Source organism: Pleurodeles waltl, chromosome 10 (assembly GCF_031143425.1).
Source record: "Pleurodeles waltl isolate 20211129_DDA chromosome 10, aPleWal1.hap1.20221129, whole genome shotgun sequence".
NCBI lineage: Eukaryota > Metazoa > Chordata > Amphibia > Caudata > Salamandridae > Pleurodeles > Pleurodeles waltl.
The window spans coordinates 463,719,796-463,745,741 of NC_090449.1; the positions used below are offsets into that span (position 1 = coordinate 463,719,796).

Genomic DNA, 25,946 nt, shown 5'->3' on the forward strand with positions numbered 1-25,946 from the left:
ATTTGGAGGAGCTAAAAAAGTTTTTGGGTTTGACTTTTTTGATGGGGTTGATAAGGAAGCCGTCACTGGCTTCTTATTGGTCTACTAGTCCCTTGATGGCAACAGCTATATTTCCAGCTACCATGAGTCGTAATCGGTATTTGCTTCTTCTTAGGATGCTGCATTTTGTTGACAATGCATTAGCCTTGCCACGAGATCACCCAGATTCTGACCGTCTTTTTAAGATTAGGCCTGTCCTTGATCATTTTGTAGATCGGTTTTCGGAGGTCTATGTTCCAGGCAAAGAGATAAGTGTGGACGAGTCTTTGGTCCTCTTCAAGGGTCGTTTGGTTTTTAGGCAGTACATTCCTAGCAAAAGGGCACTATATGGAATTAAATTGTATATGCTGTCTGAAAGTAGGACAGGATATGTGTATAGTTTCCGTATGTACACTGGTAGGGATTCCAATATTGACCCCCCTGGTTGTCCTCCCACTTTTGGAGTTACTGAGAAAATAGTGTGGGATCTTGGTAGACGACTGTTCAACAAAGGTCACCATTTGTATGTAGATAACTTCTACACTGGTGTGCAGTTGTTCAAGGAATTGTTTAGAGTGGACACAGTTGCTTGTGGCACAATCCGTTCTAACCGGAAAGGCTATCCAAGGGAGCTTGTCTGTAAAAAACTTGAGAGGGGACAGTGCTGTGCCTTGCGGAACGAGGAGCTGCTAGCTTTGAAATTTTCAGACAAGAGGGATGTCTACATGCTAAGTACCATCCATGATGAGAGTACTTCCCCTGTGACTGTTTGGGGCCAGGTTGCTGAAGTGCGCAAACCTGTGTGCATTTTAGATTATAATAAGCACATGGGAGGTGTAGATAGAGTTGACCAGAGGTTGGAACCTTATACTGCTATTCGTAAGTCTTATGTTTGGTATAAGAAGTTAGCACTTCACCTCTTCCACTTAGCAACCTTCAATGCTTTTATTGTGTTTAGGGATAGGTCTCCAGACTCAAAGATGACATTTGTGAAATTTCAGGAGTCAGTGATAGAGAGCCTTATTGTGGTGGAACAGGCCAGAGTTCCTAGAGAAGCAGTGGTGGAGGATGTGGGTAGATTGAAAGATCGCCACTTTGCTGAGCACATTCCTCCCACACCCAAAAAAGACTTTCCAGCTAAGAAATGTAGAGTGTGTTTTCGAAGAGGTATCCGGAGGGAGTCTCAAATGTACTGCCCAGATTGTCCTTCAAAGCCTGGGCTGTGTGTCGGTGCTTGTTTTAAGAATTACCACACCCAGAAGAATTTCTGGGAACAACCATGAGTGTAAACTCATGTCTGTTTTGTATTTTCATGTGTTTAGTTTCATGGTTAGCATTTCTGTCATGTTGTTAGTTAGAGCTTTTGTGTTTGTTGTTTTGTAATTCTTTCTACTTAGTTAGGGGTTCCTCTGTTTAAAAAAAAATAAAAAAAAATATGATGCCATTGTGTGTGGAGTGGGGCTTGGCTGAGACTGTACATATTGACTTGATGTTGGCTACTGCAACACACTGCCAGCCAAACACCAGTCCATACACTCCCATCAGCTGGTGTGATTGTTGTATAAGGCATGTGGGCGTATGTAAGTGATGGGCCCTTGAGTGGCGCTGTCTGTCGATGTGAGTGTTGTAATGTGCTGGGCCCGTGGCTGGCGGTGTGAATGGCCTTGTGTGTGTCATGTATGAAAGTTGTGTGAATGGACTGTAAAGCGGTTGGTGCCTTGTCGCGGCTTTACAGCTCACGAGCTGTGAGTCATTGGTTCAGTTTTTTGCCTTTCAGTTACTAACAGTGCTTTTCATTTTTGTGAAAGCTCTTGTTAGTAAAATTTGATCCACTGAACCATCACTCACCCTCGTGCCAAATCCAACCAGTATGTGTGGTAAAAATGACCAAACCTGCTCCGCTGTAATCAGGCGTCGCAGCACACCTATGACACGCTAGGTGCCTCAGGTGGGACCCCGATGATGAAGCATGCCACCAACTTGGTTGGTGGGTGAGGGGTCTTTTTCACATAACCTAAGTGTGTTTCTTTTCAAAATTTTAGTGTTTGGCACATCACGGACGTATGTGGGCACATCAAAACGATATATTACAAAACTACCTGTGTTTGGGGGGGGAGAGGGCACCTATGTTTTTGGTCCTGTGTGCGGCCTTCATCTAGGGAAACCTACCAAAGCCAGACATTTTTTAAAACTAGACACCCCAAGGAGTCTAGGGAGGAGTGGCTTGCGTGGATCCCCCAACATTTTCTTACCCAGACTCCTCTGTAAACCTCAAAATGTGCTTAAAAAAAGCATATTTTCCTGACTTTTCTTCGTACGATCACCACTCCAGCACAAAATTCCTACTCCCCAGTGTTCCCCTCAGTCTCCCAAATAAAATGACACCTCACGTATGTGGGTCCCCAAAGCAGAGTCAGTCTAAAGATGTATAAAAGAATATGTCCTTATAAACTCGCAGTACTATCCCCTGTATCTCTACAAGTTTTGGGCCTTATTCTGTTGGAGGCACCTGGCCCACCCACACAACTGAGGTATCATTTTTATCAGGAGACTTGGGGGAACGCTGGGTGGAAGGAAATTTGTGGCTCCACTCAGATTCCAGAACTTTCTGTCACCGAAATGTGTGAAAAATGCGTTTTTTTAGCCAAAATTTGAGGTTTGGAAAGGATTCTGGGTAACAGAACCTGGTCAGAGCCCCTCAAGTCACCCCATCTTGGATTCCCCTAGGTCTCTAGTTTTCAGAAATGCACAGGTTTGGTAGGTTTCCCTGGGTGCTGGCTGAGCTACAGGCCAAAAACTACAGGTAGGCACTGTTTTCAATGAAAAAATGTGATGTGTCCACGCTGCGCTTTGGGGCGTTTCCTGTCGCGGGCGCTAGGCCTACCCACACAAGTGAGGTATCATTTTTATCGGGAGACGTGGGGGAACGCTGGGTGGAAGGAAATTTGTGGCCCCTCTCAGATTCCAGAACATTCTGCCACAGAAATGTGAGGAACATGTGTTTTTTAGCCAAATTTTGAGGTTTGCAAAGGATTCTGGGTAACAGAACCTGGTCCGAGCCACACAAATCACCCCATCTTGGATTCCCCTAGGTCTCTAGTTTTCAGAAATGCACAGGTTTGGTAGGTTTCCCTAGGTGGCGGCTGAGCTACAGGCCAAAATCTACAGGTAGGCACTTTGCTAAAAACAGGTCTGTTTTCTGTGATGTGTCCACGTTGCGCTTTGGGGCGTTTCCTGTCGCGGGCGCTAGGCCTACCCACACAAGTGAGGTATCATTTTTATCGGGAGACGTGGGGGAACACTGGGTGGAAGGAAATTTGTGGCTCCTCTCAGATTCCAGAACTTTCTGCCACAGAAATGTGTGGAACATGTGTTTTTTTAGCCAATTTTTGAGCTTTGCAAAGGATTCTGGGTAACAGAACCTGGTCCGAGCCCCGCCAGTCACCCCTCCTTGGATTCCCCTAGGTCTCTAGTTTTCAGAAATGTACAGGTTTGGTAGGTTTCCCTAGGTGCCGGCTGAGCTAGAGGCCAAAATCTACAGGTAGTCACTTCGCAAAAAACACCTCTGTTTTCTTCCAAAATTTTGGTGGTGTCCACGTTGCGCTTTGGGGCGTTTCCTGTCGCGGGCGCTAGGCCTACCCACGCAAGTGAGGTATCATTTTTATCGGGAGACTTGGGGGAACGCTGGGTGGAAGGAAATTTGTGGCTCCTCCCAGATTCCAGAACTTTCTGCCACAGAAATGTGAGGAACATGTGTTTTTTTAGCCAATTTTTGAGCTTTGCAAAGGATTCTGGGTAACAGAACCTGGTCCGAGCCCCGCCAGTCACCCCTCCTTGGATTCCCCTAGGTCTCTAGTTTTCAGAAATGTACAGGTTTGGTAGGTTTCCCTAGGTGCCGGCTGAGCTAGAGGCCAAAATCTACAGGTAGTCACTTCGCAAAAAACACCTCTGTTTTCTTCCAAAATTTTGGTGGTGTCCACGTTGCGCTTTGGGGCGTTTCCTGTAGCGGGCGCTAGGCCTACCCACGCAAGTGAGGTATCATTTTTATCGGGAGACTTGGGGGAACGCTGGGTGGAAGGAAATTTGTGGCTCCTCCCAGATTCCAGAACTTTCTGCCACAGAAATGTGAGGAACATGTGTTTTTTTAGCCAATTTTTGAGCTTTGCAAAGGATTCTGGGTAACAGAACCTGGTCCGAGCCCCGCCAGTCACCCCTCCTTGGATTCCCCTAGGTCTCTAGTTTTCAGAAATGCACAGGTTTGGTAGGTTTCCCTAGGTGGCGGCTGAGCTACAGGCCAAAATCTACAGGTAGGCACTTTGCTAAAAACAGGTCTGTTTTCTGTGATGTGTCCACGTTGCGCTTTGGGGCGTTTCCTGTCGCGGGCGCTAGGCCTACCCACACAAGTGAGGTATCATTTTTATCGGGAGACGTGGGGGAACACTGGGTGGAAGGAAATTTGTGGCTCCTCTCAGATTCCAGAACTTTCTGCCACAGAAATGTGTGGAACATGTGTTTTTTTAGCCAATTTTTGAGCTTTGCAAAGGATTCTGGGTAACAGAACCTGGTCCGAGCCCCACCAGTCACCCCTCCTTGGATTCCCCTAGGTCTCTAGTTTTCAGAAATGTACAGGTTTGGTAGGTTTCCCTAGGTGCCGGCTGAGCTAGAGGCCAAAATCTACAGGTAGTCACTTCGCAAAAAACACCTCTGTTTTCTTCCAAAATTTTGGTGGTGTCCACGTTGCGCTTTGGGGCGTTTCCTGTCGCGGGCGCTAGGCCTACCCACGCAAGTGAGGTATCATTTTTATCGGGAGACTTGGGGGAACGCTGGGTGGAAGGAAATTTGTGGCTCCTCCCAGATTCCAGAACTTTCTGCCACAGAAATGTGAGGAACATGTGTTTTTTTAGCCAATTTTTGAGCTTTGCAAAGGATTCTGGGTAACAGAACCTGGTCCGAGCCCCGCCAGTCACCCCTCCTTGGATTCCCCTAGGTCTCTAGTTTTCAGAAATGTACAGGTTTGGTAGGTTTCCCTAGGTGCCGGCTGAGCTAGAGGCCAAAATCTACAGGTAGTCACTTCGCAAAAAACACCTCTGTTTTCTTCCAAAATGTTGGTGGTGTCCACGTTGCGCTTTGGGGCGTTTCCTGTCGCGGGCGCTAGGCCTACCCACGCAAGTGAGGTATCATTTTTATCGGGAGACTTGGGGGAACGCTGGGTGGAAGGAATTTTGTGGCTCCTCCCAGATTCCAGAACTTTCTGCCACAGAAATGTGAGGAACATGTGTTTTTTTAGCCAATTTTTGAGCTTTGCAAAGGATTCTGGGTAACAGAACCTGGTCCGAGCCCCGCCAGTCACCCCTCCTTGGATTCCCCTAGGTCTCTAGTTTTCAGAACTGCACAGGTTTGGTAGGTTTCCCTAGGTGGCGGCTGAGCTAGAGGCCAAAATCTACAGGTAGGCACTTTGCTAAAAACAGGTCTGTTTTCTGTGATGTGTCCACGTTGCGCTTTGGGGCGTTTCCTGTCGCGGGCGCTAGGCCTACCCACACAAGTGAGGTATCATTTTTATCAGGAGACGTGGGGGAACGCTGGGTGGAAGGACATTTGTGGCTCCTCTCAGATTCCAGCACTTTCTGCCACAGAAATGTGAGGAACATGTGTTTTTTTAGCCAATTTTTGAGCTTTGCAAAGGATTCTGGGTAACAGAACCTGGTCCGAGCCCCGCCAGTCACCCCTCCTTAGATTCCCCTAGGTCTCTAGTTTTCAGAAATGTACAGGTTTGGTAGGTTTCCCTAGGTGCCGGCTGAGCTAGAGGCCAAAATCTACAGGTAGTCACTTCGCAAAAAACACCTCTGTTTTCTTCCAAAATTTTGGTGGTGTCCACGTTGCGCTTTGGGGCGTTTCCTGTCGCGGGCGCTAGGCCTACCCACGCAAGTGAGGTATCATTTTTATCGGGAGACTTGGGGGAACACTGGGTGGAAGGAAATTTGTGGCTCCTCCCAGATTCCAGAACTTTCTGCCACAGAAATGTGAGGAACATGTGTTTTTTTAGCCAATTTTTGAGTTTTGCAAAGGATTCTGGGTAACAGAACCTGGTCCGAGCCCCGCCAGTCACCCCTCCTTGGATTCCCCTAGGTCTCTAGTTTTCAGAAATGCACAGGTTTGGTAGGTTTCCCTAGGTGGCGGCTGAGCTAGAGGCCAAAATCTACAGGTAGGCACTTTGCTAAAAACAGGTCTGTTTTCTGTGATGTGTCCACGTTGCGCTTTGGGGCGTTTCCTGTCGCGGGCGCTAGGCCTACCCACACAAGTGAGGTATCATTTTTATCGGGAGACGTGGGGGAACGCTGGGTGGAAGGACATTTGTGGCTCCTCTCAGATTCCAGCACTTTCTGCCACAGAAATGTGAGGAACATGTGTTTTTTTAGCCAATTTTTGAGCTTTGCAAAGGATTCTGGGTAACAGAACCTGGTCCGAGCCACACAAATCACCCCATCTTGGATTCCCCTAGGTCTCTAGTTTTCAGAAATGCACAGGTTTGGTAGGTTTCCCTAGGTGGCGGCTGAGCTAGAGGCCAAAATCTACAGGTAGGCACTTTGCTAAAAACAGGTCTGTTTTCTGTGATGTGTCCACATTGCGCTTTGGGGTGTTTCCTGTCGCGGGCGCTAGGCCTACCCACACAAGTGAGGTATCATTTTTATCGGGAGACATGGGGGAACGCTGGGTGGAAGGAAATTTGTGGCTCCTCTCAGATTCCAGAACTTTCTGCCACAGAAATGTGAGGAACATGTGTTTTTTTAGCCAAATTTTGAGGTTTGCAAAGGATTCTGGGTAACAGAACCTGGTCCGAGCCACACAAATCACCCCATCTTGGATTCCCCTAGGTCTCTAGTTTTCAGAAATGCACAGGTTTGGTAGGTTTCCCTAGGTGGCGGCTGAGCTAGAGGCCAAAATCTACAGGTAGGCACTTTGCTAAAAACAGGTCTGTTTTCTGTGATGTGTCCACGTTGCGCTTTGGGGCGTTTCCTGTCGCGGGCGCTAGGCCTACCCACACAAGTGAGGTATCATTTTTATCGGGAGACTTGGGGGAACATAGAATAGCAAAACAAGTGTTATTGCCCCTTGTCTTTCTCTACATTTTTCCCTTCCAAATGTAAGACAGTGTGTAAAAAAGACGTCTATTTGAGAAATGCCCTGTAATTCACATGCTAGTATGGGCACCCCGGAATTCAGAGATGTGCAAATAACCACTGCTTCTCAACACCTTATCTTGTGCCCATTTTGGAAATACAAAGGTTTTCTTGATAGCTATTTTTTACTCTTTATATTTCAGCAAATGAATTGCTGTATACCCGGCATAGAATGAAAACCCACTGCAGGGTGCAGGTCATTTATTGGCTCTGGGTACCTAGAGTTCTTGATGAACCTACAAGCCCTATATATCCCCGCAACCAGAAGAGTCCAGCAGACGTAACGGTATATTGCTTTCGAAAATCTGACATTGCAGGAAAAAGTTACAGAGTAAAACTTAGAGAAAAATTGATGTTTTTTTCTCCTCAATTTCAATATTTTTCTTTTTCAGTTGCTATTTTCTGTAGGAAACCCTTGTAGGATCTACACAAATTACCCCTTGCTGAATTCAGAATTTTGTCTACTTTTCAGAAATGTTGCGGTTTATGGGATCCAGCGTTGGTTTCATGCCCATTTCTGTCACTGACTGGAAGGAGGCTGAAAGCACAAAAAATCGTAAAAATGGGGTATGTCCCAGTAAAATGCCAAAATTGGGTTGAAAAATTGGGTTTTCTGATTCAAGTCTGCCTGTTCCTGAAAGCTGGGAAGCTGGTGATTTTATCACCGCAAACCCTTTGTTGATGCCCTTTTCAGGGAAAAAACCACAAGCCTTCTTCTGCAGCCCATTTTTCCAATTTTTTTAAAAAAAATGAAATTTTCACTGTTTTTTGGCTAATTTCTTGGCCTCCTTCTGGGGAACCCACAAAGTCTGGGTACCTCTAGAATCCCTAGGATGTTGGAAAAAAAGGACGCAAATTTGGCATGGGTAGCTTATGTGAACAAAAAGTTACGAGGGCCTAAGCGCGAACTGCTCCAAATAGCCAAAAAAAGGCTCGGCACAGGAGGGGGAAAAGGCCTGGCAGCGAAGGGGTTAAATGACCAAATTCTAACTCTTCAGGAGCCATGAGGTTACGGTTCAAGGATTCCGGTTCTGGGCGTAATACCCTTCCTTCTTTCATGGACAATAGATCCTGTTGTCTTGGTAGCCTTTGGCCTCTCCATTGTGCTAATTGCAATATCTCGGAGTACTGTGTTTGTATTGGCCTTTGCGGTGCGATCAGGATTAATGTCATGTGACTCCTCTTGCATTTGTTGACTACTGTGTGCAACAACGGGATTGGGAGAAAGTCGTATGTCAATGTCCCTGACCAGTTTATCGAAAAGGCATTCCCCAGTGATGGACGGTGCGGGTGACTGGAGGCAAAGTTCTGGCATTTTGCTTTCTGTAGAGCTGCAAATAGAACCACTGATGTTGTACCCCACCTTTGAAAGATCCTTTCTATTACTGTTTGTTTGAGCTCCATTCGTGGGAGCATGAGACTTGTTTGCTCACTCTGTCTGCCTCAACATTGTCCTTTCCCAGTAAGTATTTTGCCTGAATGTCCATGTTCCTCTGTATTGCCCATTTCCAGAGCAGTTAAGCCAACCTTGATAGGAGTGGGGATTCAGTCTCCTCCTGCTTGTCGATGTAAAACATTGCTGTTATATTGTCTTCCCCCAAAGCTGGTTCTGGAATGCTTTGAGGGTAAGGAAATCCATTTTCAGTTCTAGGAGGTTGATGTGTCGTACTGCATCCTGATCCCTCCTTATCCCTCTTACTTTGAGGGACCCCATGTGTGCCCCCCATTCAACGTGAGAGGCATCTGTGGATACTGTCACAGATGGATTTGGTTGTATAAAAGGCCTTCCTTGTGTAATGTTTTCTCTGTTCCATCACGGCATTTCCTCCTGCACCAGCTTCGTTAGTATTTATTTTTTCATATTGATGATGTTTGCCCTGATTTATTCGCATGCCATGTAGATGTCCCAAGAGTCGCCGATGATGTGGTTCTGTTAGCGCGGACCCCCAATACCCTGCAAACGTTGGTGACTCATTTTGTCGAGTTCATGAGCAGTCTAGATCTTGCAACAAACCATGGCAATCACAGATTATGGCTTGTGGCCCAGGGTGCGCTTCCTCTTGAAGTCTTGTTGTTCAAGGGCAGCCACCAAGTAGTGTTAAAAACTTCAGCTACTTGGGTGTAATTTTCAACTCAAAGGGCTCTTGGCAGCCCCAGGTATCTAGCTCATGTCTAAAGGTAAGCAGATCAGCAGGAGCTATTCTTAATCTTCAAAGGACAAGAGGGGAAGAGACTTTAGGATCCTTTCTTAAAATCTATAATCCGCAAAGCATTTTGGGTGCCACATATGGGGCAGGGATTTGGGGACAATACAACTGTGTTACCCTCCAGTTAGTGGAAAACCGATTTGCCAGAAGATGCTTCAGCTTCCACCGAGCCCCTAATTATATTATTAATTCTGAGCTAAGACAACATTATATAGAAGATAAGGTACACCTGGCTCCGCTTGTGCTCTTGATTAGAATCTCGGCCATCCTCCAAGCAGAGTCGTCATTACGGATTGCCTGAGCCTGGAGAGAGGTCTCCTTGGTTAAGCTATATTTTTAGAACATTTCAGTCATTAAGACTATCTGACCTATTCCTGAAACTTGAGGAAGTCAACAACGTTGATAAGAACAGGGTAAGGTGCCTATTTGGGGAAGCTTACGAGGAGAGGAGGCTACAATCTGAGCTGATAAAAGTACCATGCTGACGTTTTATAGATCTTTCTCGACGTGAAGCATGTTCTGTATCTTTCCCTGAATTTAACTGATTGGGAGCGGTCACTTTTGTTTCATCTCAGAGCTGGCACAGTCTGGAGGCTCCTGAGTAATGGGTGACAATCAGACTTCCTGGGAGCCTCTCCCTTAGCTTGTAGCTCCGTAGGGACCTCTAGGCAGTTATTCTTACATTACATGCTTTTTTTCAAGCACTACAGTCATATATGCCACCTTTTTCTCAAACCTGTGTTAAAATCATCAGGTTATCGCAGGTGTAGTGAGGCCTTGCACTTTTTGCAATTATTGATTACACCAGACATCTGTTTTAGTGTATGTTCATTCTTAAGGTCCGCAGTACAAACAAGAACTATGGAGGGTAACTACTATTGCTTGTTTTATTTTACCTGTTGATACTTATTTTGGCTTTGCAGCCTCTGACAAAATTATACAATGACGAGTTATGGAAATTCAGAATTGTATGGTGTTAATGATTCTGTCTTTTATAATTATGAAAGTTATGTATTTATTGCTTCTTAATTATTTATTTCGTATTGGCTTAGTTGTTTATGGCCTTAACTGCCCAAATTAAAGATTTTATTATTTGACTGATCCTCCTGTACTTTTTAATGTGACAACCACTAGCTCTTGCCAACTCCCCGTTGCCTGTGACCACTGACTTTGAAGCCACTCCTGGATCTGTCTCATGTGAAGTCTCGCATATGGGATCAATGGAAAGCAAGATGCCATCTTCCCTAGTAGTTTCCCCACCATCCTCGCTGTCAGACCTTGCCCCCTGCGGTAATGGTAAATCTCTTCCAGAAGGGATTGAGTCCTCTTCGAGTTAGGGTATGCTTTCCCTTGAATTGAATTCAATCTTGCACCCAGAAAAACCTTTTCCTGTTCTAACTCTGGAGAAGACTTCGCTATGTTCAATGAGAAACCTAGTGTGTAGAGTGTCTGCATTACCCAGTGAATATACTGCTTGCAGAGTTTGCTCTTACTAACCAGTCGTCAAGCTACAGATATACATGTATTACCCTTCATCTGAGATGCACAGCTACAGCTGCAAGGCATTTTGTAAGCACTTGGTGCAGATATTATTCCAAATGCCAGCAATGTATGTCCCGTTGACCACAAACCTTAGGTATTCCTTGTGTCTTGCATTCATAGGGATGTGCAGGTAAGCGTCCTTCAAGTCTATGGTTGCCATGTAATCCCCTTCTTGAAGTTGTCTTATGACTTCCTGTAAGGCTGTCATTTTGAATCTTTATAATCTTGTTTATGAATCTGAGGACTAGAATTGAGCATAAGGATCCATCTACCTTTGGAATTAGGAAATATGTAGTTTACTTGCCCTTGTTGATTTCCTGTTTTGTGATTAATTCTATTGCCCTCGTGTCCAACAACTCTTCGCCCTCTTTGAGATGAGCTATCTCCTCTTTTGAGTGTATTTTCCTCTTTGGTCCCCTTCCTGGGGGTAATTTGCTTAGTTCTATGCAATATTCAAATTGGATTGTTATTTAAAAATCCACCTGCCTTAAGTTATTTTCCTCCACTCCAGGAGGAAGTCCTTAAACCTTCCACCGACTGGTGTGCTGTGTTTGAATTTGAATTTAATGTTTTTTTTTCCTTGTCATTTTTGATAGTTTGGCCTTCTCTGAACAGTCACTTATTTGCAGGAGCTGCACCTCCTCTGGTTGTTTGTCTTCTCCCTCTGAATCTTCCTCGAAAGGAACCTCGCCCCTGTTGCAGATGCTGCCAACTTTGATCAGTTGAGGTGGTTTGTGTCCTGCTCTGGAAGCCTTGATGTGAGCTTCCTGTCTGGAAGCTTTCCCTTGAGGCTGGTCATCTTGTAGTAAATATTCTCTTTCATAATCATCCTCGAAACTGCAGTGCACCCATGGACTTTGCTGTTTTGTTGTTGTTCTTTAGTTGGTTGAGACTTTCATCCACTGTGTTTCTGAGCAGTTGTTGCCCATTGAAGGGGGTGTTTATAATATTCCCCTGCATATGTGGTTTAAACTCCAATATTCTCAGCCATGAGTGACGTCTTATTGCGATTCCCATCACCATCTGTCACCTTGATGGGTCTGCTGCATCTAACGCCGATTTTAAACTTATTTTTGTAATGTTTTATCGAGTTTCAGTAAAATGTGCTGCCCTTCTCCTATACTGTTCAGGGAGGTGTTTTAACAGCTCTACCATCACCTCCTAATGCTGATAAGCATGCCTACTGAGCTGTGCATTTGAGTTTGCAATGTGCCACTAGTTTTGCAGCACTACACTTGAATCTGAGTCCCACAAGTTCCATCCTTTTGTCCTATTTTTCTGGAGGGGGACTGAGGTTGAGGAGATATTGGCCCTTGTCCTGGCTGTAGCTGTGATTATGGAGCCAGCCGGAATGGTGCCTTTTATGTATGCCGGGTCCTTCGAGGAAAACATATGTCTTTTCAGCCCTTGGCATCACTGCTCTACATGTGACTGGCTCCTTAAAGGCTTTTCACCCCTGGTTGAAGATTCTTGGCTTCTTGTCCAAGTTTGAAGCAATGTTTCTAGTAGGAAGCATGATTGTGGTTTATCCTTCTCGAGTTGTACATTAAACCTGTTTACTGCATTTTTGATGGCCAAATTGTACATTCCCATGTCATCTGGGAGGTGAGGGCTTTGATGGGTATGATTCTTCAGACGAGTCTGTCTTTAAGTCCTCTCATTGTTGTTCCATGTGTTAACTCCCCTCTGAGGCCTGACACCTTCCAGTCTGCTCTTTATCCTCCTCATAGAAAAACTCTTGTTCTTCTGTCTAAGGATCTGGTGTGAGTGGAGGCTATATTTCTTCGACTTCCATCACAGATGAGTGTGTTTCAGCGTCAAAGCTTTTTGATGAATTCTAAATTCTTTACGACTATTGTCGAATTCCTTTCTCCGATGTAATAACATGGACATTCCGGTCTTGTGCCACCTCCCTTTCTTTTCAGTGTTGATGGCCCATTTGGGATCTTTGTCTTTGACATCAAACCCTCTTTCGACGTGGACTCTGTCATAGCACTTCGGTGACCTCCTCTCGACTGTTGTGCTTTCGATGTTGAAGCATCTTTTTCCCATCCATCCTTTGACGTTATAAGTTTTTTCGGAGTTCTGCTACCAGCAGAATTCCCCTTGAGGGCTCCGTGAGAATCCTTTCCTTGGGTGATGGTTGTGGGCAGTAAGATGTTTGACCCTGAAGGTCCCTTGTGCGTTCGAGTCCGATTTTTTTGACTCAGAAGTCTTGAGCAGAGTGCCCAGTGTCTCTTACCCCCACGTTTTGGTTCTTCTTAGATGTTTGTTCCTCCACGTCGATGATTTTCCGATAACCTTCTGATGTCGCGCCTTCGGCTCCCTGTGCGATTTTCTCATCATTGTCGCTCAACAGCCAAATGTCTCTGAGAGACGGTGTGGACTTCTAGCACTGTAATGCATGGTCGATCATTCTCTGTCTCACTCTTACCTTCAAAGTCTTCAGTGCAAACACTGCGCAGGTGATGTAATCTTCACTCCAGTGTTCCCGTGGTAGGCAGAGATTACACACCATATTTTTGTCCTTTTGGGCGTACTTGTGGTGACAATTTTTGCAAAACTGGAACAGCGTTTTCTCCGTTACTCCGAACAGGGGACCCCCTGAATGAGCATTCTCACTACTCTGTCGAATGAACAAAACTTATCTTCCTCTGGCTTTCCTTTTTTGTCCACTTCCTGCCAACAATTTTTCCAGATTCTACAAACTTCGCTTCAAAAAAACTTCTGACTCCTTCCAAACTATTTCCTCGTGTTGGAGACTTCTCTGCTAGCATCCAGACCCAACAGGAAAAAAAAAAAGAATCTGAATATGCCGACCAAGGGCGGTAACATCTGGAGGAAGTAGGACAACATTACAAGGGGACACCAAATGGTGGTTTCAGTGACGCCCACCAGCAAACAAAAAAATCAAAAGGACTAAATCAATGGAGAATTCCAAACACAATCACTAGATGGCAGAATAATGCACAGTATGTGAATATATAAAAGATTCATGCTGCAAAACTGTAGGTTGTATTATTCCAAAGACATTTAATACACATTCCATATGAGGTTACAAGCCATATAAGTGATTTAATGTGCATCAACAGTGGGACACATTATGTTTCCCATGAATGGCTGCTTTGTGAGGATGTTCTGAGCTCTAGGGCTGACAATGGCATGAAGCTACCACAGGAAGGGTATGGAAAAGTCAATAAACCAAGTCTTTGTGACCACACCAATTCTCTTTTCTTGAGGCAAGTTAACAAGGAGCTTGATAAGACAAATTATCAGGACATCCTTCCAAGGCAGGATATATAGATGCATGGTACTTACTCCTATGCCTTATAAGAGTGTAATCATCGATAAGCGCTAAAAGTTGTGCTGGTAGAGAGGAGATGGTCACTGAATGAAGACATCCTGTTGAGGTCAGAGTTTTCCAAGCCCTTTCCTGCTGTTTAAAATACTTGATTCCATCAGGAGGGCTGTAAAGAAGAAGTAGAACTGAATGCCAAAGATTCCACATCCTGAGTCTGGAGACAGACGGAATTGTTGGGAAAGTTCTCATATGAGCACCGATTATCAGCAGACCTCTGATGAAATCCTCTGATGCCCTGGACTTTGGAACAATAATGGCAAAACTGTCATGCTCAAGTGTCCTGGGAGGATGAATACGTGCCACTACAAAAGTTATGAAGAAAAAAACCACTCTCTGCAAATAGTGCTTTAAAACACTGGAGTTATTAAGCTGGAAAGATTACCATGCAAGTACTCAGATTTAATACCTTTGCAGTGCTGATGCAAATTCAAAGGTGAGCTTATTCAAAAGGAGAAATGGGAAATTTTAGAGAAACATCACAAGAAAATCCAGGATCCAATGCTCAGTGACACCGTAAAACATAAACTGACAATGCAAGCTGAACATCCTAACTCTTGACGTTTCCCTTTTTTCTATGTAACATTGCAATGTGCCAGTCATGCAAGCAATGACATTATTGGTGGTTAGGTTCCTACAGGAAGAGCCCTGGACGGAAACATAAAGCAGGAGATTTTAGATATTTTCTTTACAATGTAAATTTGTAGAAAATGAAGTGACAACATCTTGGAGACATCTATTATAAGCATGAAGTGCTAAACGTGAAAAGACATTACATATGAAGAAAGACTCAGTAGAGCGCGTTGGAAAGCAGACAGAGGCAGAAGACTGAACATAATAAAACAGAGTTCAGAATGGATGGGTGGACAAGAAGTTTAAGTGGTGACAGTGCTTAAGGGCAAAGAAATACATTTCAAATATCTAAATAAAGTAATTGGAAAGTAAAGTGATAGGAAATAAACTTGCAATTGGAACTACAGAAGAAGAATAACACAAGTGGAGTCTGGTTTATAGTAATGAAAACAAGTCAAAGTCTCTGAATAGTGATGACAATAACTTCACTGCAAACACACAGATTTGTTTTCGGTTGTAAATATTCTTTATGTGGAAATCTCTTCCTTACCTGATGGATCAAATGAGCTCCCACCAGTTGAAGGGGTTGCTCCAAAAGCTGCATAAAAGTTAGTCTGCAATACATTATTCTGAGCTGGAGTTATTGGAGCTGCAGAAGGAGCCATGAAAGAACCTCCAAACCCTGTAAAATAGAAAGTATGTTTCATCTTCACATTAGATAAACTCATTGAACTACATTCACATAAATGTTACTATTATTCAGACGTGTACATAATCAAGAACGTTAAGTCCTAGATTCCAATATGACTTAAATGTGACTGAAATCAAAATTGTTACATTTAATTTATAGTTTCCTATTCTTACGCATTATGCACTACACGCTGTACCTTCAATCATTAGTTGAGGCTCTCTGTTCCACAATGTTTGATGAAATAATCTTGCCCACCAGTTCTCAGAAGGACTGATACATTTTCAAAAGGTGGTTCTGGAAACTTCTCAAAAGTTTTATAGATCTGTGATGTGATATAGTACAGATGTGTCCCAGCTAGGATCCTCTAATTCTAATGTGGCATTACTGGTACTACTCAAAAGGAAACATCTAATTGTGCATCATTTTGTTCACATCAAAAATCATTTTCTGCACTCTTACACGTTTTTCCATTTCATGAGAGTAAAGAGATGATTTATGTATAAAAAAGAGCACCTAGATTCTCCGCCTACCTAATGTAGCGAAAGGCGATTGATCAGAGGGGCATATTACTCTATAGGTGGTTAAAGAGGAAGCATATTGTATTTTTTTTTTTTAACTGATTAGGGCTAGTAAAGGAAGGCAAATATTACATATCTCAGGAAAGAGAACACTACATCTCCTTTGTTGAGTAAGGGAGCTCCAGTCTGGAATTTCTTAATGGTATCCATTCGGTATTACAAGAAGCTGGAGTAGTCTTTTCTTGGAAATGAACACACCACAACGTTGAAAAATAAAGGAACTGTATATTTATGAAGCATCAGGGAGGGCATCATTTAAAAAAAAAAAAAGAAAAAAGAAAAAAGAAAAAAAAAAGAAAATTGGACACAAAGGATTTTTAAAGGCAGCAGTGACATGATTATAGATTTAATTTTCATAGCAGAACATACTGCCAAATTCATTGCAAACAATTAATGGTAGTTGTGGCAGTAGATGTGTGCTTCAAACAAGACATTTACATAAACAAATGTATTCAATAATAAAAAGACAAATGCTAATTAGTGAAACAATTAACCAGTACAGTACTTGCAAGTACCAAAAAGTGTCCATGTTGTGTTTGTACTTGAATGTTTTATCGATCTAGGTTTGGAATTGTATTACGTAGTATAGAAATCTCATATGTATTACTCTTGTGAGCTTCTGCATTCCAGGAATGCCAGTTGCTCACTAGGGGCAATTGTGTAAAGTGTGGGCCTTGTATACTTCCATTTGTTTTTTTTTTTTAAGTCGGATGTCAAGCCTTACCTTCTACGAAGTAATTTACTACAAATAGGCAACAAGTCTTCAGCCCTTATATCCTCAAGGGACATTGTGTAGTGTTGTTTAGTTGTAAGTTTCAGTTGTTGCCTGTTATTTCTTAGTAACATGGTTTGCATCGTGCCAATTTGGAATATCATGATGTAAGCCAGTTCAATTGTGTATCTTAGAAATTGTGTCTCTTGTTGCCTGGAGGAAAACGATGCAACTGCCGTCTTGTCTGGAGATCAGTGACGCCGTGGCTCTTTATGGTTATTTCTCAAACAGAAATAAATCTTCACCTTTACTGAAACCCTTCGTGACGTGTCACCGCTTTTATGCTTGTTAACCCACACTACACACTGCTCAGCATGTGGAAGTGCTGCTGATCTGTGCATGACGATACAGTCTTGAGCACTTATGTGATCGCCATCAAGTTAAACATCTAGACTGCGGCACAGTTTAGTTGTAGCCATTAGGGACACTGCTCAGCATGTGGAAGTACTGCTGATCTGCGTGTGACGTCACCGTCTCGAGCACTGGCGTGATTGCCATCACATTAAACATCCAGACCTCATACGCGTTAAAATTTGTCATTGCACAATGTTACATGCCACCAATTGTTTTCATACAGCACTCCATTCAAATAATATGATCCCCAGAGTGCAGCTGCATGCGCTGTTTATATTGTGCAACACTAGAAGGTATACATGGAAAATGTCACTTATTCAGTGTACATCTGTTCGTGGCATGTAGTGCTACAGATTCACATGCTATGCATATCTATATCGACATCTAGTGTTGGGCTCGGAGTGTTACAAGTTATTTTTCTTCGAAGAAGTCTTTTCGGAGTCATAGGAACGAGTGACTCCTCTCTTCGGTTCCATTGCGCATGGGCATCAAATCCATTGTTAGATTGTTTTCCCGCAGAGGGTGAAGAAAGGAGTGAGTGTATAAGAGAAAAAAGATAACCATGCAAATGTAAATGTATATACATATGTACAAATGTTAGTAACTTAAACAACTACAGGCTTCCGGGGAGGAGGGAGGGTGCATGTGAATCTGCAGCACTACATGCCTCGAACAGATGTACTCTGGGTAAGTGACATTTTCTGTTCAATGATGTGTAGCTGCAGATATACATGCTATGCATAGACTACAAAGCAGTTAGTTCTCCCCAAAAAGCGGTGGCTAGCCTGTAGGAGTTGAAGTTGTTTGAAATAATGTTCTTAAGACAGCTTGTCCTACAGTGGCTTTTTGTTGTGAGAAAACATCAACACAGTAGTGTTTAGTAAATGTATGACGGGTTGACCATGTAGCTGCTTTACAAATATCAGCCATTGGTATGTTTCCTAAAAAAGAGCCATTGTTGCACCTTTTTTTCCTGTAGAATGTACTTTAGGAGTGATTAAAAGTTGTCTTTTTGCTTTGATATAACAAGTTTGTATACATCTAACAATCCATTGGGGTTTGGATGCCTGATTTGAACTTTGTTTTGTGTTAACAAATCTGGTCTGTTTGGGAGTTTGGAGTGAGGTACTACAGACAGGTCTAGTAGTGTTTTGTACCAAGGCTGACATGCCCATGTTGGTGCTATGAGTATCATGTTGAGTGACGTTAGACGCAACTTGTTGACCAGAAATGGAAGGAGTGGGAGAGGGGGAATAGCGTAAGCAAATATCCCTGACCAACTGATCCATAGAGCATTGCCCCTAGACAGGGGATGTGGTTGCCTGGATGCAAAGTTTGGCATTTTGTGTTTTCGCTTGTTGCGAATAGATCTATGTTTGGTGTTCCCCACTTTTGAAAGTACTTTTGAAGTACTTGGGGGTGAATCTCCCATTCGTGTGTTTATTGGTGATTTCTACTGAGGACATCTGCCAACTAATTGTCTATTCCTGGAATGTACTATGCTATTAGGCTAGAAGGGACAGTTGAGATGAATGTCTCCCTCCCTGTTTGTTGAGATAATACACGGTTGTCATGTTGTCTGTCTTTATGAGAACATTCTTCTGTTTGAGAAGAGGTTGAAATGCTTTTAGGGCAAGGAATACAGCCAATAATTCTAAGTGGTTTATGTGTAGCTGTTTCTGTTTGACATCCCATTGCCCTTGAATGGAGTGATTGTTTAGGTGAGCTCCCCAACCAATCATTGATGCATCTGTTGTAATTATGGTTTGAGGCACAGGGTCTTGAAACGACCACCCCTTCATTAAACTGCTGCGATTCCACCATTGAAGGGACATATGTGCTTGGCGCACCATCAACACTAGGGGGGTCATTCTGACCCTGGCGGTCGAAGACCGCCAGGGCCACGAATGACTGAAGCACCGCCAACAGGCTGGCGGTGCTTCATAGCCCATTCTCCGCCACGGTCAGAAAAGGGGATCCTTTCCCGCCGGATTTCCCCTGGCTGGGCTAAACCTGGGGATTCCGACCCCCTTCCCGCCAGCCTGTTTCTGGTGGTTTTTACCGCCTGGAACAGGATGGCGGGAACGGGTGTCGTGGGACCCGTGGGGGCCCCTGCACTGCCCATGCCACTGGCATGGGCAGTGCAAGGGCCCCATAACAGGGCCCCAGCATAGCAGACAGTGAAAATCGCGACGGGTGCAACTGCACCCATCGCACACCTGCAACACCACCAGCTCAATTCGGAGCCGGCTTCTGTGTTGCAGGCCTCTTTCCCGCTGTGCCGGCGGGCGCTCCCTTGGCGGGTGCCCGCCGGCCCAGCGGGAAAGTCAGAATGGCCCCAGCGGTCTTCTGACTGCGGAGCGGCCATTTGGCAGTTCCCGCCAATGTTAGAATGACCCCCTAGATCTTGAAGTTGACCGTGGTGCCTGTGACCATTGTTGTGCAAGGCACTGCTGTAAGGGCCTCAAGTTTAATCTTGCATGTCTAACTATTGCTATGCAAGATGCCATCATTCCTAAAATCTTCATGATAAATCTTACAGTGTATTGTTGGCTATATGAGTGGAATTAGATTTTGGAAACCTTGTATCCTTTGGGTATTGAATACGCTAGAGCTAGTTGAGTATTTAGGATAGCACCTAGATACGGTTGTACTTGTGATGGTTGAAGGTGTGACTTTTGGTACTTTATAGAAAATCCTAGGGTGTGCAGAGTTTCTATCACATAACATGTATGTTTTTGGCATTGTGTATGATTGTTTGATTTTATTAGCCAATCATCTAGATATGGAAAGACATGGATGTGTTGTCTTCTTAAGTATGCTGCTACTACCGCTAGACACTTTGTGAACACCCTTGGAGCTGTTATGCCAAATGGTAACACTTTGAACTGGTAGTGTTTTACTGCTATGACAAACCTGAGATATTTTCTGTGAGCTGGGTGGATGGGTATGTGGAAATACGCATCTTTTACGTCTAGAGCTGTCGTAAAACCTTGTTTTTGTAGCAGTGGGATAACATCTTGCAGAGTTACCATGTGAAAATGCTCTGACAAGATGTAGAGATTGAGGGGCCTGAGGTCTAATATTGGTCTGAGGGTGCAATCGTTTTTGGGAATTAGGAAGTATAGAGAGTATACCCCTGTTCCTTGTTGGGACTGTGGAACTACTTCTATTGCTTGTTTGAGTAGTAGAGATTGAACCTCTTGTTGTAGCAGAACTGTATGTTCTGGGGATAATTTGTGATATCTTGGCGGAATATTTGGAGGGGTGTTTATCAATTCTAGGCAATAGCCATTGCAGATAACTGATAATACCCAACTGTCTGTGGTGGTATTTTGCCAATGAGAGTGGAACTGCTGTAGTCTTCCCGCCACAGGAGATGTATGGAGTGGAAGGGAGTGAAGTAAGTCACTGCTTTGGTTGGGTAGCTGGCTGATTAGAGGTTTGGAATTTACCTCTATTTCTAGAGTATTGACCTCTGTATGGTACTGGGTTTGAGATGGCTGCTTTGTTTGTGAGGTAGAAGACTCGGAAGATCGAAACTGAGGCCTACGAAATGACCCGCTGTATGGTGTGGTGTACAGAGCACTCATTGCTTTATCAGAGTCTTTTCATAATTTCACGATTGTAGTGTCCACTTCTGGGCCAAAGAGGTGCTTTTTATCAAAAGGCATGTTTAGCACAGCCTGTTGAATTTCTGGTTTAAAACCAGAGGAGCGTAGCCATGCATGCCTTCTGATTGTAATGGCTGTGTTAACGATCCTTGCAGCTGTAACAGCAGCATCAAGGGCAGATCTTATTTGATTGTTACAATGGCTTGCCCTTCCTCTACCACTTGTTGTGCCCGCTTTTGGTGTTCTTTTGGGAGATGCTGTATAATATCCTGCACCTCATTCCAGTGAGCTCTATCATAGCGGGCTAGCAGTGCTTGAGAATTAACTATTCTTCATTGATTTGCTGCTTGGGAAGTAACTCTTTTCCATGCAGCATCAAATCTTCTGCTCTCTATCTGGAGGGGGTACATCTCCTGAAGACTGGCTATTTTCCCTCTTTCATGCTGCACTAACCACCACTGAATCTGGAGGCACCTGATGAATAATATAGGGGGTTATTACAACTTTGGAGGTGGTGTTAATCCATCCCAAAAGTGACGGTAAAGTGACGGATATACCACCAGCCGTATTAAGAGTCCATTATATCCTATGGAACTCGTAAAACGGCTGGTGGTATATCCGTCACTTTACCGTCACTTTTGGGACGGATTAACACCTCCTCCAAAGTTGTAATAACCCCCATAATCTGAGTCAGAGGGTGCAGGCTTATATTTCTTTCCATTCTAGGTGTGATGATTCTTGATTTCACAGGCTCACTAAAAATTTGGTCTGCGTGTTTTACCATGCCCAGTAACACTGGGAGGCACTGGTACCTAGAATGTGTTGAAGATAATGTATTAAATAACGAATCTTCTCCCAATGGTTCAGAGTGCATTGTTACCCCATGATAAGGTGCAGCCCTGGCTATGACCTAGTTGTATACTGTGGTATCCCCAGGTGGATATGGTTTGGATGGGTAAGTATCAGAGTCATTATCTGGGATGGGATCAGGATCATAAAGGTCCCATGGATCTACTAGGTCTTCTTGCGAATAAAAAGTGTGTGATGGAGAAGGCATTGGTGGAGGGCGAGACAGATAGCTGTGGAGAATGAGGAGGAGAAGAGTGAGGAGGTACTGGCTTCTTCTGCTTTCGCACTTTTGCTGGTGGCTATGCAGTGTCCAGTTCTTGGAATGCCAGCTTTCTTTTTGTTTTTAAAGGAGCTGCTGTAATAATAATAATAATCCTTCCTGTCTCTTTGCGACTGTGTATTCTAGATTGTCTCTCATCCATAATTTGTAGAATGGGCTCAATGTCTGACTCTTCCTCAGAGGTTTTATGGTTTTCTACTAATTTATTGGAACACAATTTATCCTCCTAGTAGGAATGGAGAAGTTAAGAGGTTGGTTCAATAGGGTGATAAAAGGTTCATTCCAATTCCAAAAAGTAGGCAGTCATTTTGGAGGGTGAGTATAAGGAGAAAGGTCTGGAAAAAATGGCACTACACCAAATGTTACTGGATTCAGTCCATTTACTATAATGAGAGGAAGAATTCCTTACATGAAAGAATCAAGGATGGTTAGTCCATTCCAGAATGTTGCATTGGTCACCTGTTAAGTTAGGCAAAATATTTATTTGTGTTGTAATTTTTTTATTATTGAGAATAGTAATTAAGATACATTGTAACACAGCATCAAGAGGCAGGTAAATAAGCCATAAGAACAAGGCTAACGGACAACAGTCCTTGCATAGTAGGGTCCAAAGAACGCAAGAATATCGCCTGAGATGAAAGTACAAAGACATAAAATATGCTTAATCATCAATATAATTAAGCGGTGTCAAGGAGAGAGAAAGAAGAGAATACCAGGAGAAAATAACAGGGATGGGGCGACCAACGACAAGGAACGATCAATACCAAAGGGGGGGGAGACAAAGGGGGGTAGGTGGGGGATGCAGGCCTTGCAGAAGTCTGCTGTCAAAAGAGGGGGTCAGCCAACATAATTGGGCAGCATTCAGAGGTGTGGCCGTCTCCCATGGTCCCTGGAGCTCTGTGTATCATCTCCTCCTTCATCCAGGATTGATGTGGGCAAAATTCAGTGCAACTACCGCAAACAGGATCCGTATTATAGCAGAAGCTATTGGACAGGGTATATGCGGGGACAAGGGGAGCAGCGGTGTGGCAGTTGGGCAATTCGAAAAGCAAGAGTTATGGAGATATGTATGGGGGAAAGGTAAGATGTCCAGGTCTTGCAGCATTAATCGGGAGATGAATGGGAAGGAGAGAAGAGCAGAGGAAGGGGAAAGGGGAGGGAGGGAAGGAAGACAGGGGCGACAGAGAGAAACAGGAAGTGGAGGGAGACAGAAGGGAGGGAGGGGAATGAACTGGTGTCAAAAAAGGAAGAGAAAAGAGGGAGAACATAAAATGTAAAATATATATAGGTGGGAGGGGAGAGGTGGGGGTGAAGGAAGAGAGTGATACCAGACGGACGAGTGCAGTGGTCCGAGGGCAAGGGTAGCAAAGAGAGGGAGAGTGAAGAGGGAGAAGGATAGGGGGGTGGGGTGGAGGTAGAGGGAAGGGAGAAAGAGAAAATGAAAGGTGTATGGGGTTGGCTGGGGGGCGGCAGTGGCGACAATGGCACAGTCAAGATGCCAGTGAGGAAGAGAGCCCACACCTGAGCAAAAATGGCAGCCTGGTCCTGTAGGTTATAAATTACTCTCTCATGTGTAGCTATGTTTGTCATCGCCACAATCCATTCCTCGGGCGCGGGGGGTAGTTGTGGATCTCCAGTGCCGTAGGATACATATGCCAGGGCTGTATGCAAAAGCCTTTTTTGCGGTCGCGATAAGGCCGGGAGGGAGGCCGTATTGTGCAGCATGAGCAATGACGGGGGTAAGGGAGTTGGAAGCAAAATGGATTCCGCCAGGACCTGTTCAACCACTCTCCATAGAGGCTGTACCGATGGACAGCTACTGAGTACGTGTAGCAAATCACAGCGCTGTGCAGCGCCAACATGATGCATGCGGAAGAAGGCCAGTCCTATGTAGTTTCACAGGGGTCCAGTACCAATCGTGGAGTAGCTTGAAGAGGCAGAACTTTAGGCGAGCCTCACGCTTACCTCTGTCTAATGCTTCCACTGTGTCTACCCAGTCCTCCTCGTCAAAGTCCTGCTGGAGGGGGGTTTGCCATTGCTGACGCAGCTTATCCAGGATCGGTCGTGAGAATAGATGACTTATAAGGACTTCGTACAGGCCAGCCATAACACCCTTGTGCTTCTCCCTTGTCGCCAGGCAAGCTATTATAGGTGAGGGCTGAAGTCCACGATGGACAATATTGGGGTTTTGACGCATGCAATGCTGGAGTTGCAAGTATTTCCACTCCTCTGCAGGATGGAGGTGGAATTCCTCCCTCAGGCTGGCAAAAGGTTTGAGCCTGCCGGTCTCCAGTACCTGGTCTAGACGATTAATACCAGCGTCCCTCCATTGCCGCTAGTTAAGAGCCGTTCCCCCTACGCGTATGCTATCATTGTGCCACAAGAGAGCCTGGGCGTGGAGAAAGGGGTGGACCCCCAGAAGACGGTGGGTCCTCTGCCAAGCCTTCAGAATCGGATTCGGGTCACCAGAGGGAGCGGAGGTCGTGCGGTGAAGCCCGTTAAGGCCTCCCCAGTGGGAGAGCAACTCTCTCTCCACTGATATCCATTGCGGCGATTCTGTGGAGTCAGACAGTGCGGCAGCCAACGATGACAGATGGAGGGCTAGAGCGTAATGTTCCACCGAGGGGAGTCCCATTCCGCCGTGTGACCTACGTGCTATGAATTTGGCCGATGCATAGACCCCCACACAAAAGACCTAATTGCAGCGTCCACCAGTCTCAATGTGGAGAGGGGTATCTGGAGGGGGAGAAGGCCCAGTATGTATGTGAAGCGCGGTACTGTGACCATCCGCACCGCCTGCCCCACATGGAAAGGCCTAGTTGGGCCCATTTGTCAAACTCAAGTCTCATACGTGCAATGAGGGGGATCTAGGTTGTCCGCTGTCATTCGTTCCAGGCCGCGGTTAACGAGGACCCCCAGATATTTAAGGTGCTGCGGGGTCCAGCGGAATGAGAAGCCCAGAAGCGCTGATTTCATCATCCTGCGTGACAGGGGTAGGGCCACGCTCTTGTCCCAGTTTACCTGATAGCTAGAGAGAGGAGCAAAGCCGTCCATAATCTCCATAAGGGCAGGCAGTGAGCGGTCAAGGTCGGTTAGGGTGAGCAGGACATCGTCAGCGTACAAGTAAAGTTTAGAGGTGGTACCACCTTGCAGAGGAAGGCCCGCTATCCCGGGATGGCGCTGATGGCAGCCGCCAGCGGTTCCAACACCAGCAGGAACAAAAGGGGGGAAGAGGGCACCCCTGCTGTGTTCCTCTACAGATAGGAAAAGGATACGAAAGGAAGCCCCCACAGTAGACCCGTGCCGTAGGATGATCGTATAGCAAGCGAACTTTGGAAATAAATTGGTCACCCAGTCCGTACTTTGCCAGTGTTGCAAAGAGGTATGGCCATTCTATAGGGTCAAACGCTTTTTCAGCATTAAGGGACAGTGCTAGGGCGGCCTCCGGGATGGCCAGAGCCCCCCAAAGGGCATGACATAAGGTACGGAGAAGATTCCTTGAGCTGCGGCCCGCACAAAACCGACCTGCGACTGGTGTATGAGAGATGGTATGACCTTGCGCAGGCGATTCGGCAGGACACTGGCTAATATCTTCAGAAGGGATATTGTAAGAAAGTACCATCTTGCCTGGCATGTTACCCCCATTTTTCACTGTATATATGTTGTTTTAGTTGTATGTGTCACTGGGACCCTGCCAGCCAGGGCCCCAGTGCTCATAAGTGTGCCTGACTGTGTTACCTGTGTTATGACTAACTGTCTCACTGAGGCTCTGCTATCCAGAACCTCAGTGGTTATGCTCTCTAATTTCTTTCAAAATTGTCACTAACAGGCTAGTGACCAATTTCACCAATTCACATTGGCATACTTATAATTCCCTAGTATATGGTACTGAGGTACCCAGGGTATTGGGGTTCCAGGAGATCCCTATGGGC

General features: G+C 44.9%; 1 protein-coding gene across 1 annotated transcript in view; it reads right to left on the reverse strand.

Annotated features, from left to right (window-relative positions):
• LOC138262431 (clathrin coat assembly protein AP180-like) overlaps positions 1–25,946 on the reverse strand; it is a 122,042-nt gene that overhangs the window by 17,697 nt on the left and 78,399 nt on the right. Inside the window, exon 9 of the mRNA XM_069212330.1 lies at positions 15,427–15,558. Coding sequence (XP_069068431.1) covers positions 15,427–15,558 — 132 coding nt within the window. The remainder of the gene's footprint in view (positions 1–15,426; positions 15,559–25,946) is intronic.